The following is a 14,058-nucleotide window of genomic DNA, read 5'->3' as shown; positions in this document are numbered from 1 at the left end:
TGATGCTCTTCTCCATTTCTTAGCTGATGGAGCCAGTGTTGTCTGATGACATTTCCATGATTGTGTGGCCAGCATGACTATATGCCAAGGCACATGGAATGCTGTTACCTTCCCACTGAAGTGGTACTTATTTATCTACTTGCTTTTGCTTTCTTTTAAACTGCTAGATGGGCATGAGCTAGGCACGTAATGGGAGCTCACCCTGTTGCATGGCTCTGGGGTCTCAAATCCAGGCTGTAGGTTTCCAGCTGACAAGCTCAACATCTTTTAACGGCTGAGCCACTATGCCCCAAAAGGGTGCTTAGATAGGCTTGACTATTATGGGAAGCCAAGATCCTGCCCATCCATCTAACATGATTCATAGCATAGTTGGGTGTTCTGACCCCCTCCTCCGTCCAGTAACAAAAGCCGAGACGAGCTTAATTAGATTATCCTTTAATAACAAGACTAGAATCTCGGTGGCTGAAAGCCAAGCAAACAAACAGATAAGGACCTTGGCAGCAACTCAGACAAACCTTGGCAGCAATCCAGCCTGCCAAGTTAGTTACAACAGTTCTCTTTAGTCAATGGGTTGACATCTGCAAGAGGGGCGTGTGCACAAGCAGACTTTTTTATAGTCTGGAGAGGAGCCTAATGACCACCAGCTGAGCGCAATTACCTTCTGTAATTGCATAATTATTCCTGACGCCTAGTAGCTCCTCGATGGTGTGCATCCAGGAACAACTCACTGCTGGCTTCTGGATCACTCTCCCTTGTCTCCTCCCCACTGGTCCAAGGCTCAGGTGTCACCTGGTGGCCAACCACTCTCTCTGCGCCCTGCTCGGAGTCGGAACCCTGTCCAGGGTCCTCCACCTCCTCCAGAGCTGACTCAGAGGGCCCCTCGCTGTCAGAGTCTGGTGGTAGCTCCAACGGCTCCTGCTGGGCCACAACACTTGGGTATTGACCCACCCAACATTTGCATCATGAATAACACCATCTGAGAGATGGCAGTCAAGGGCAGTTTCCAAGCAGACTCCCTCCTTTCCCTCCTCCAGGATTTTGGAGAAGGAAAGCATCAACTTGGACTGGGGCCGTGGTGGCTCATGTGATAAGACGCTGGGCCTGCACACCGCTGAGGTCGGGGGCTCGATTCCTGCGAGTGAATAGACCACGTAGGGACAAGAAAGGTGCTTCCCCTGATTGCCTCCTGGCATTCAGGCGTCCTGCAGGTAAAGATAACACCAGCCTAAAAAATTCCTTTCACAGAAGCCGCCAGCCACCTCAGTGATCCATGGCTAACACGTGCCATACGCTTAAAAAAAACCCACCGCCTTGGACTGGAAGTTTCTATATCCCCTCATCAATGACATTGTCAAGGTGAGCAAAGTCCCTTGCTGCATTCAGGGTGAACAACCTGGCCAAGTATTTGGCTTCTTTCCCTTATCAGAACACCTTGTTCTGAGGCTTGTTTTGTCCTCAGGGCGAGGACATCTTTGCTGCAAACTTCTCTGGGCTTCTCCCTGCATGGCATCCTGGGGAGCCTTAGCTAACCTCCTCTCTGGACAGGGGATCCGGATCAAGCAATCCTCCCTCCCTCCTTTGGGGATTTTTGTTTTGCGCTGGAAGCATAAGGCCTTTTGACATGCAGAAATTCAACAGGCAAAGCCTTTGGCCATTGCCCAGCTTAAGAATCGGTCTGCCGTCATGGCGCAGTAATTACAGAGCAACACGCAAAGCTGGCTTCCCTAAATAGAGTTGAGCACGCTGGGAGGCTCCGCGTTGATTGCTTTGGATCGAGCCCAACTCTGCCTTTTGCCTAATCTCCGACGTGAACCGGCCTCGGCTGTCGCAATTTAGCAATCACTTCGGGTTGCCAAACCGTCTCCTCCCTTCTTGGAAAAGTGACGTCTGCAGAATACTTGAGTACACAATTCTGGAGTTTTAAGGTGCCTAATCAATTTGATGCGACCTGCCTATTGCCCCCACCCCCACCCCCACCCCGTTTGCACCGATCCTACATAGGATTGGATCATCGCAACGGACGATGAGTCGTTTGTCGTCCCCTTTAAGGCAGAGATTGCCTTCAAAGATGAACTCTTCCTTTGTTTGAGATTTGTTTTAGATCCAAACGAAGAAGAAAACCGGGAGCCCAAACCTGGCGACGCTGTCAAATCCTTGCCCTTGCGCGTGGCTCAAGGGCAAGGATGCTACTCTCTTGATCTACGCCTGGCATTCCAAAGAGTCCCGAGCTGTCAATTAAGTCAATCACTAGCCTTGAGTCGCATATACTACTTGGCTCACGCAGGTGGCAAGGCGGGCTTATCAAACCCTTTGCGTCTCCCAATCCAAAGCCACAACTCCATATAAAGCAACCTGCGCATGTACACACTCCCTCCAAAAAACCCACTTTTCCCTCCCCGGGGCGGTGTCCGGGGCGTCCTTTCGGTCGCTTAAAACTTTTGTATTGTTTATTTTTTTGGCGCGGCGAACAGAAAAGGGAAAGCATGAATCGCTTGCTTAGCCGAGACCCCGTGGATATCGAGGTACCCCACTTTACCAAAACGAGGCGGCGGGGAAAGGGACGGAAAAAAGGGGGTCAGGTGGAGAAGTTTGGGAGAAGAAACTTGCCAGTCAACCAGCCAGCTAGAGAGGGGGGGGGGGACGGGACACCAAACTCCAGGACAAATTAGGGCAGTGTTTCTCAACCTTGGCTACTTGAAGATGTCCGGACTTCAACTCCCAGAATTCCCCAGCCAGCGAATGCTGGCTGGGGAATTCTGGGAGTTGAAGTCCAGACATCTTCAAGTTGCCAAAGTTGAGAAACATTGAATTAGGGGACAGAGTTGGCTGGCAAGTTCCCTGCTCTCCTGCGAGTATCTTGGGGAGAGGAGGGGGGAGAGAACAAACCCCCCGAACAAAACAACTTGGTGTTTTGTGGTTTCAGAACTCCATTAAGAGCCTTGTTGTGAAGATAAAGGGCTTTTCGACACCTCGGAGGGAAATCCCAAAAGTGCTTTCTCTCCCCCTGCGGTGAAAATCTAATAATCTTTAAAAGAAGGAGAAAGCCCTGATGTGCAATCCTGCGCATATTTACTTGAAATTAAATCTCATTATGTTCAAGGAAGATCACTCTCGGTTAAGTGTGTCTAAGATTGCGCCTCGAAATTGGCATCCTGAGTAGGCTGTCTCTTCTGTCTTCCTAATAACAGTGATACCCTGGAGAAAAAGGAAAAAAAAAAAAAAGACAGAAGCATTTTACTGGTTTTTTAAAAAAAATTACCCCAGGATGTCATATGTCTCTCCTTATCTTTCAATCTGTTCAACTATTTGCTTTGGCAACCCTCTTTTATTTTATGAAGGAATCATACCCCCACAGGATGGGATAGGTTACCCTGAGGTGCTCCGTCTGTCTCCCTCAATTCTGTTTTTTCCCAGACACATGCTGTAAAGAAACACAAAGTGTGTTTATTGTATGCTATCTTAGGAAGTAGCCAGAGGCTGCCTAGATGTAGATGTGGGTCAAATACGGTTCAGAGATGCTAATTATGAGCCATGGTGGCGCGGTGGTAAGAGTGCGGTACTGCAGGCTACTTTTGCTGACTGCTGGAGATGGCAGTTCAGATCTCACCAGACCAGAGATGGTATTCAGCCAGTTCTGATAGGTTCTGGAGAACCGGTAGTGGAAATTTTGAGTGGTTTGAATTCAACAATATGTTTATTTCCATTTCATTCCATACAATCACATGTATACTGTGCATAACCGGGGCATATAACATTGAATAATAAACATAGCCCTCCCTTTTGTAGACAATACCCCCCAAAATACAAACCCAATATGCCACCTTGACCCACCATACACCCTCTTTCACCCCCCTCTAACTTTCATTCTTCCTTCCAACATTCCCCTCTACTTCCTACATCCCCTCCCCCTCTATCACTCCTCTCTCCCACTACTTTCCCTCCCTTCCTTCTCTTCCTGCCTCCAATCCTCTCGCCCACCCTCTCTACCCCTCTTTCTTCCTTCACTGAGTGGTTTGGAGAACCGGCAAAAGGCTGGTCCCTCCCAACCTCCCATCTGATCTTCTTTTGTTGACCTGAACAGGAGAATGGAGCTGGAAAGCAGGTTAGTGGGGTGGGGAGGGAATGGGGATTTTGCAGTAACTTTCCCCCAGAAGTGGGGAGGGACTGGGAATTTTGCAGTATCCTTCCCTTGCCATGCCCACCAAGTCACACCCACAGAACCGGTAGTAAAAAAAAATAATGAATCCCACCCCTGTACCAGGCTCAAGATTGACTCAGCCTTTCATCCTTCGGTGGTGGGTAAAATGAGGACCCAAATTTTGGGGGACAATATGCTGACTCTAAACCGCTTAGAGAGAGCTGTAAAGCACTAAGAAGCAGTATATGAATCTAAGTGCTGTTGTTATGAGTGTGATTGTGGAGACACAGGTTTATTTATTTATTTATTTATTTATTTACTTACTTACTTACTTACTTACTTACTTACTTACTTACTTACTTATTTATTAGACTTATATACCGCTTCATAGGGCTTTCAGCCCTCTCTAAGCGGTTTATAGAGTCAGCAACCTGCCCCCACAGTCTGGGTCCTCATTTCACCACCTCGGAAGGATGGAAGGCTGAGTCGACTTTGAGCCGGTGAGATTTGAACCGCTGAGCTGCAGATCACAGTCAGCTAAAGTGGCCTGCAGTACTGCACCCTAACCACTGCGCCACCTCGGCTCTGTTCAGGATGTTCTCGAGGAAAGAAGACGATGGTGATCACGGAAGTCTTGTCAAAATAAAAAATAATATTTTTTTTTAATGAGATTAGAACTGAGTTTCTTGAGCCTCACATCCACTTCAGTCATTTATTTTCATTTCCTTTCTTGCCACCCAATAAAATATCTCTTAAGAGATATTTATTTATTGATTCACTCTATATGGTCATCCATGTCACTTCTATGATTCTGGGCAGCCAATAACTTTAAAATAAATAACAATACTAAGCAATTCTAATAGGGGAACAAATGAAAACTGGTATATATATATATGCAGCGATGCTTTGTTGAAAAATGAAGGAATAAGATCTCTGTTTGAAGGTATGAAATGCAAGGTTAACAATGAATAGAAGTATACTTGCTGGGGAAAAATAATGCTAATGTTAACTGAATATATATTGTAGAATGAAAACGAGGCCTTTAGTTATATTAGATGAAACATTTGAGACCGTAAATATTATTTCAAGATGCAGATGTTAAAACACTTGTAACCAAACGACATGCTGTATGTGATGATGGTTTGTGTGTGTGTGTGTGTGTGTGTGTGTGTGTGTGTGTGTGTGTGTTCCCCCCCCTTTTTTGGGTCTCCCCCCCCCCTTTTTTTTTAAACCCTAGGTTATTGTGGTGTCTATTAAATATATAACAGAGAGATACGGGGTGTGTGCATGGGGGGAAACATATTAGGGATGCACCTGTAATCAAATGACATACTGTATGGGATGATGGGGTTCCCCCCCCCTTTTCTTTTCTTTTCTTTTCTTGTGTGTGGGGTTTTTTTTTCTTTTCCCTCTGCCTTTCCTTTTCTATTGTTATGTGATTATGTTGTCTATGTAACAAAAATAAAATAAAATTATATAAAAAAATAAAAATAAATAACAATACTACTGTTAAAATAAATAACATACAACTGTTAAGTAAAAATAAAAGTAGAGAAACAGCTGTGAGGACACATTCACTTGTTGAGTGCTTTTCCACACGTGACTTTCTGTTTCTGCCGTGGTGGTGTGTGTGTTGTCAAGATGAAACTACTGAATTGTATCTTCTGTTTTGTTCTACTGAGACAAAGGCACATTTTGACAACAACTGTGTTTGCTGTTGTTATCATACCAGTAAATGAAAGACAGACACAAAATCATTTTAATTCTTAGTGAAGAAAATGTACAGTAGAAATAAACAATGTTTTCCCCCATTTTCTTTAGTAGCTGGTGGCATTATACAAATAGGCACATGTTCTAAAATTCATGGAAATGAAAGTATACATCCTTTGATGAGACGCCTGCCCATGTAGAAACACAATCATGTACTTTAGCCTTTGAACATATAATGATGTACACACTGATATAACTGAAGCCAGCATAGTTATTACGTAAAGTCAAAAAAGATCTTGCAGTATCCAGTTGAAGAATTCATCTAATTGGATTGTCTGCATTTGAATTTCATAGCTTTTTTAAAAAAATAGTTTCAGAACTATAATTCAACTGAATCAAAGTTGCACTTTGTTCCTAACATTATGCAGACACTTCCTTCATTTGAACTAATGGAATATCATTATTTGAATTTTTTTTTGTCCTCTTCTGTTTTTTTAACATATTACATTCTTATTATTCTGTCTATATTACTGTGTTACTGTCTAAATCACTGTAGAATTCGCTGGTTAGATAATTAACTTCCAGGTAAGGTCCAGAATATCCAGCTAATTTTGTCAAGGCTACTTTAGAATTACCTGAGAAAAACCTTAGGCTGGATCCAAACTTAGTTACCATTGATGTTTGCCCATTGAAAGCAATGGGAATTATCATAGTCACACTTTAACAATTAATAAAATGACAGAGTTGGAAGGGACCTTGGAGGTCTTCTAGTCCGACCTCTTCTTAAGCAAGAGCTCCTATACTATTTCAGACAAATAGCTGTCCAATTTCCCCACTCTTCAACTTCTGAAGGGGAACGTTCCACTGATTAATTGTTCTAATTGTCAAGAATCTTCTTGTTTCAATATTGGTTCTGTCCTTGATTAATTTCCATCCATTTTTTTCTTGTCCTACCTTCAGGTGCTTTGAAGGATAGATTGAGCCCCTCTTTCTCTGTGGCAGCCCCTTAATTATTGGCAGATATGTCACTCCTAGACCTTTTTTCATTAAACTAGATATACCCAATTTTTGCAGCCGTTCTTCATGTGTTTTAGCCTCCAGTCTCCTAATCATCTTTGTTCTTCTCTACACTCTTTCTAGAGCCCCAATACCTTTTTTTTATATTGTTGCAACTCCTACACTCTAATCTGTCACCCGATATTTGGGTCTATGATTGGACTTGCATATATTACATGTATAAATTGTGCATTTGATTTTAGTTAGTATTGTCAGATGTGTATCAAATCTTGTATTATTGAGATTTTTATCTTGGCTATTTTTATGTAATGCATTCAAAACCTTTGAACGCTTTTCAGGGTTATTCCAACAATTTTTATAAATAAATTATGGGCAAAGTATTAGCGTAATAGTGTCATATACACCAGGGGACATGGTGGCTCAGTGGCTAAGACGCTGAACTTGTCAATCAGAAAGGTCAGCAGTTCGGCAGTTCAAATCCCTAGCACCGCGTAACGGAATGAGCTCCTGTTATTTGTCCCAGCTTCTGCCAACCTAGCATGTAAAATGCAAGTAGAAAAATAGGGACCACCTTTGGTGGGAAGGTAACAGCATTCCGTGCGCCTTTGTCGTTCAGTCATGCCGGCCACATGACCACGGAGACATCTTCGGACAGCACTGGCTCTTCGGCTTTGAAATGTAGATGAGCACTGCCCCCTAGAGTCAGGAACGACTAGCGCATATGTCCGAGGGGAACCTTTACCTAGTAGTGTATTGCTAATTTTGTGCATTTGATAAGAAGATCTGTCTAATTTTTGTCACCTAGACATTTGCAGGGTTATAAGACCTTGATATGGAGTGTGTGGTTTTAATGACAAATTTAATCACTAATGGCCTGGAGCGTTGTGTTAAAGCCTTGGAGGGGAGCTGTTATGAGTACTGTATGAATGTTAATTGGTATTTGCAAAGGTGAACAATTAGCATGGAACATATAGAAGTGAGTCATACTAAATCTGGTGATGTTTCTATTGCAAAACAACATGTTAGGAATCACAACTTAAATGAAATCAAAGGTACTAATTTTAGTTTTATTCTTGAAACAAGCATATTAGAAAACCATAACTGTATTCGTTACAATGATATGATTGTCATGCAATGCTGTTGAAAACGCCATTGGCTCTGGTTTTACATAACTCTCAATTAATTTCACAGGACTAGTACAAGGTTAATGATTAGCAAGCCGTGAGTACTTTGTCCTTAGTAATGTTTTATTGAACTATTTCTTTATTGACCCAGCATTTTATAGGGCTAAAACATCCCTCAAAATGCCCAGTTCTAGGAGTATATGTACTATGATCTTGATTATAGGTTTAAGCTTGTACAGAATCATGAAAGGAACCAATTAGGTTAACTTCCTCCAGGGATCCAACTTAAGACATCCCTGACAGAAGGATGTTTTGCCTCTACTTCAAAACATCCATTGAGAGAGAGAGAGAGAGAGAGAGAGAGAGAGAGAGAGAGAGAGAGAGAGAGAGAGAGAGAGAGAGAGAGAGAGAGAGTGTCAACCATCTATATTAAGTAATTGGATCCATTACAGGTGTGACCCGACAAATGCGCGATAGACATACGCGCGCCGACAAAATAGCGCCGATTAAAACGCGACGTCAAAATCGCGCCCACAAATTCGCGACGTCAAAATCACGCTGACAAAAGCGCGATGACAAGCACAATAAACAGTTAGAGTTAGGGTTGTTGATGATGCAATTTTGTCGGTGCGCTATTGTTGAAAATCAATTAGCGATTTTGACGGTGCTCATTTGTCCGTTGCGGTTTTGGTGGCGTGCATATGTCTGTCGTGCATTTGTCGGTGACCCCATTACAGGTAGTCCTTGACTTACAACCATTCATTTAGTGGCCATTCAAAGTTATAACGGCAACTTTGAAAAAAGTAACTTATAGCTTGTTCCGCGCACTTAACAGCACACCACAGTCACAAAGTCAAAATTTGAATTCTTGGCAACCAGCATGTATTTATGATCCTCCCTCCCTCCCTTCCCCACCTCCCTCTCTCCCTCTAAATTGAAATTCCACAAACAAAGTTGCTGCCCCCTTACTCTCTTTTAAAAAGAAAAAACATGCCAGTGTTGGTTATAGGATTTTCTCTTTCTTAAAAAAAAAACCCCAATGACTATAAAATAACAAACATGCTATTACAAATTTGAACTGATCACAGTTCTTACAGTTTTTTCTGCTCCCCATCCATCTGTACTAATCTTCTTTAAATGTTCTACTGGCCACCTCAGTGGTGGGTTTCAAAAATTGTTCGAACCTACTCTGTGGGTGTGGCCTCCTTTGTAGGAGTGGCTTGCCGCCCATGTGACCAGATGGGAGTGGCTTGCCACCCATGTGACCGGATATGAAGATGCCGACGACACTTGTCAGAACCACCTTAAATTACACACAGCACTGGCCTGCATAAGAATAGGATGTAAACTTGTTTTTTAAAAGGCATCTTTGGTTTGCGTTAAAACAACTTCAACACACGCAATGTTCTGATTGCACCACAAACGCAATAGTCATCCTTACCTTTTACAGAGGCACTGAGTTTTATAAATATGAGCACGATAGTGTAGAATAATCATATCCAAGGACAAGTGGTGGGTTTCAAAATTTTTTGGAACCTCTTCTGTAGGTGTGGCCTGCTTTCTGGGTCCACTGGTGGGACCTCTTCTAACCGGTTTGGTAGATTTGATGAACCGGTTCTACCGAATAGGTGTGAACTGGTAGGAACCCACCTCTGGGCCACCTTATTGGCTTATTCTTTCTCTATACAAATCTGTTGTGATCTCTGAGAAATGAAAGTTTTAAACGACGAAAGCCTTTCATTGGAGTTTGATATATTCATCACAAGTGATAGTTTATTGGACAGATTTCCAGATGTGTTGTCCCCCTCCCAATTCCTGATTAGGTTTTAGAATTAACAAGTTTTAACTTGCATATCTTGACTTTTTTTGTGTGTGGTCAATTTAATGTGCATGTACTTTGTCTATTACTTAATTGCTTTGATGTTAAAGTATGATGAGTGAGATAGTTATAGTTGCCAAATTGTGTCTCTTGCTGCATCTTGACTTTTTTTATTTATGTCTGTGCATCTGGCTTAGTATATGGACAATATGTCATTCCCAAGGTAGTTTGGAAAAGATCTTCCAGATTGCTTCAACTTTTTGGTAATTTTTATCCTGTCATAGATAGTTTGCTGTCCTCCATAGTGACATATTTTCATTATGTCCTTGATCCAGGTTGACCCTGTGGGAGCCTTCTCATTCACTGTAAGGCAATCTTTCTTGGCTAACAACATTGGGGCTGTTTTCAGCAACGTTTAAAAAAAATGTGCACTCAGATCAGCACCAGATCCTCGATATAGCTTTATTAGGCTTCCGATAAAAGGCTTCGCTTAGTGTCCAGCATCAGATGCTGTCTTTTTCCTACAGTTTAAAAGGCTAAAACTTCTTTTTTTAAAAAAAAATCTGTATGGAATTTGGATACTTTTATTCATATAAATGGGATGGAATAAACAGATTATATAATAATGTCTGAGAGGCAGATGTGGGACCATCATAAAATTGTGGTGGTTTCTTCTTCTTCTTCTTTTTGAATTTTTATTTTATACACATAATTGAATTGAATTGAATTGAATTGAATTGATTTTATTTGTAGGCCGCCCTTTTCCCTGAGGGGACTCAGGGCGGCTCACAGAAAACCAGGGAGGGGGGAATACAACACTAAGACGACAACACATAATAAAATAATAAGCAACATGCATACAACATTCGGGCGGGGTAATGGTCCTTATCCCCAGGCCTGACGGGCGAGCCAGTTCTTCAAGGCTGTGCGGAAGGCCTGGACGGTGGAGAGGGTGCGAATCTCTACGGGGAGCTCGTTCCAAAGGGTCGGGGCCGCTGCTGAGAAGGCCCTCCTCCTTGTGGTTGCCAGCCGACACTGGCTGGCCGATGGAATACGGAGGAGGCCCAACCTATGAGATCTTATAGGTCGTAGGGAGGTAATTGGCAGAAGGCGGTCTCTCAAGTATCCAGATCCACTGCCATGTAGGGCTTTATGGGTGATCAGTAGCACCTTGAAGCGCATCCGGAGATCGACAGGTAGCCAGCGCAGCTCGCGGAGGATAGGTGTAATGCGGGTGAATCGGGGTGCACCCGCGATCACTCGCGCGGCTGCGTTCTGCACTAGCTGAAGTCGCCGGATGCACCTCAAGGGCAGCCCCATGTAGAGCACGTTGCAGTATTCCAGCCTAGAGATCACGAGGGCCCGAGTGACTGTTGTGAGAGCCTCCCGGTTCAGGTAGGGTCGCAACTGGCGCACCAGGCGTACTTGGGCGAATGCCCCCCTGGTCACAGCCGCTATATGATGGTCGAATGACAGCTGTGGATCCAGGAGGACTCCCAAGTTGCGAACCCTCTCTGAGGGGTGTAAAATTTGACCCCCCAGCCTGAGTGTTGGATTAATGGCCAAATTTTTGGGAGGAAAACACAACAGCCACTCGGTCTTTTCTGGGTTGAGCACAAGCTTGTTAATCCTCATCCAGTCCATGACGGCTTCAAGCCCCCGGTCCATTACGTCAACCGCTTCATTGATTTGGCACGGGGCGGACAGATACAATTGAGTATCGTCCGCGTATTGATGGTATCTAATCCCGTGCCTACGGATGATCTCTCCCAGCGGTTTCATGTAAATGTTAAATAGTAGGGGGGATAAGACCGAACCCTGCGGCACCCCATATTTCAGGGGCCTTGGGGACGATCTCTGCCCTCCCACTAACACCGACTGCGACCTGTCCGAGAGGTAGGAGGAGAACCACCGTAACACGGTGCCTCCCACTCCCACCTCCCGCAGTCTTCGCAGAAGGATACCATGGTCGATGGTATCGAAAGCCGCTGAGAGGTCAAGGAGGACCAGGATGGAGGGATGTCCTTCATCTCTGGCTCTCCAAAGATCATCCATCAATGCGACCAAGGCGGTTTCAGTGCTGTAACCGGGTCTGAAGCCTGACTGGAAGGGGTCTAGGTAGTCTGCTTCCTCCAAGGACCGTTGGAGCTGGAAGGCCACCACCTTCTCAACAACCTTCCCCAGAAAGGGGAGGTTGGAGGCCGGGCGGTAGTTGTTAAGGACAGCTGGATCTAGGGATGGCTTCTTCAGAAGGGGTCTCACCACCGCCGCTTTCAGTGCGGCGGGGAAGTTCCCCTCCCGAAGAGAGGCGGTTACAACCGCCTGGATCCAGCCTCGTGTCACCTCACTGCAGTTAGAAACCAGCCATGAGGGACACGGATCCAGAGCACAGGTGGAGGAACTCACAGCTCTCATGGCCTTGTCCACATCCCCGGGGGTAACCTCCTGAAACTCAACCCAGAGCTGTTGTACTTGGTCCCCCTGAGTCTCGGCTGGAACTGCGGGTATGGAGTCCAAGTCCGTCCGAAACCGAGCAATTTTGTCCGCTAAGAATTGGGCATATTCTTCAGCTCTGCCCTGCAAGGGTTCCCCCGCCTCCCTTTTGTTCAATAGGGAGCGGGTTATCCTAAACAGGGCGGCTGGACGGGACTCAGCGGATGCGACCAGGGAGGCTATGTGTGATCTTTTGGCTGCCCTAAGTGCCCTAGTATATTCCCTGGTGCAGGTGGTTACCATTGCTCGGTTCGATGCGGACTTATCGGACCTCCAACGGTGCTCTAGGCATCTCCTCCGGCGCTTCATCTCCCGGAGCTCCTCGGTGAACCAAGGGGGTCTCCGGGATCCGCCGCCTCGGAGGGGCCGCAGTGGCGCAATCCGGTCGAGGGCCTCTGACGCTGCCGAATGCCACGCAGCAGCCAGAGTCTCTACCGGACTGTGGGCGAAAGTATCAGGAATAACCCCAAGCTCTGTCTGGAACCTTACTGGCTCCATAAGACGCCTGGGGCGGAACCACCTGGTCAGTTCCTCCTCCCTACAGTGGGGGTTTGGCCTCCGGAAGTCGAGCCTCAGTAGGCAATGGTCTGACCACGACAGGGGTATGATGTCACTCCCCCTCAGACCAAGATCACACATCCACTGCTCCGAGAGAAATACGAGGTCAAGCATGTGTCCCGCTGAATGGGTTGGGCCTCGGATTACTTGAGTCAAGCCCATGGCTGTCATGGAAGCCATGAACTCCTGCGCCCCATCAGAGTTTTCACCGAGCGACGGCAAATTAAAGTCCCCCAGGACCATCAACCTAGGGAACTCAATCGCCAGCTCGGCTACTGACTCGAGGAGCGAGGGGAGGGCTGCTGCAACGCTGTTGGGAGGCAGGTACGTTAGCAGCAAACCCACTTGACCCTTGAGGTCCAACTTTAACAGCAAAGACTCACACCCGACAATCTCCGGAGCAGGGACCCTACGAGGAACTAACGACTCCCGGATAACAACGGCCACACCCCCACCCCTTCCCTGGGCTCTCGGCTGATGCAGCACCTGAAATCCTTCTGGGCACAGTTCTACAAGGGGGACTCCTCCCTCTGGGCCCAGCCAGGTCTCAGTAATACATGCCAGGTCTGCCCACTCGTCTAAAATTAAGTCCCGGACGAGAGGTGCTTTATGTACAACAGACCTGGCATTTAGCGACAACAGCCTGAGACCAGGGTCCTGATTACTTGCGCCATCTGGTCTTGGAGTGGGGCTCCTAGGGCCGGAAGGAGGGATCTCTGTGATGTAGCGAACCCTCCTTCCCCAGTAATGGCCTGCCCTAAAGTCCCCGCCGTATCTGCCCCTCCCTGTTACGACCGCAATACCCCGACCCTCTCCCGTATCTCTGGTCCCCTCAACCACCCCCATGGCCCCCGCAACTCCCGGCAGGTCCTCCGAATCATACATACTCAAACACTCCCCCAAACAGTCCCCACGTAAAAGTTAAAAACACAAAATTTACAACAGTATGATCATAAAAAGTGGGACATTCAATCATCTCATACGTATCTCATACATAGCCCATGCAAAGGAAGAAGAAAAAGATGAAAGAAAAGGAAAGAAATTGTAAAATGCGCAAGTTCGTTAATTTAAGGAGCGAGTTCAGGCAATAGGGATTGGTTCTCAATGTCCTGTGGGTGTTCAAAACCCAGACGCAATATAATCATCATCTGTCCACCCACAGTACAAGTCCGGAGTCTTCCTTCTGGTAGAAAAACCCT

The 14,058-nt window shown here is 45.6% G+C and overlaps 1 protein-coding gene across 2 annotated transcripts in view; it reads left to right on the top strand.

Moving 5' to 3' along the window:
• The first annotated feature begins 2,394 nt into the window (after positions 1-2,394).
• The window catches only part of DPYD (dihydropyrimidine dehydrogenase), a 646,680-nt gene continuing 635,016 nt past the window's right edge, over positions 2,395-14,058 (top strand). For both annotated transcript variants that reach the window (XM_087719294.1, XM_087719293.1), the window contains exon 1: positions 2,395-2,522. Coding sequence is in view for 1 of the 2 variants with exons in the window: in XM_087719293.1 (XP_087575419.1) it covers positions 2,484-2,522 (39 nt within the window). In the remaining variant the exon portion in view is untranslated. The remainder of the gene's footprint in view (positions 2,523-14,058) is intronic.

The sequence above is a fragment of the Thamnophis sirtalis genome, unplaced genomic scaffold, assembly GCF_051295495.1.
Source record: "Thamnophis sirtalis isolate CommonGarterSnake01/CBP01778 unplaced genomic scaffold, rThaSir2_p1.2 scaffold_7, whole genome shotgun sequence".
Classification (NCBI taxonomy): Eukaryota; Metazoa; Chordata; class Lepidosauria; order Squamata; family Natricidae; genus Thamnophis; species Thamnophis sirtalis.
This window is presented reverse-complemented; position numbering and strand designations above follow the sequence as displayed.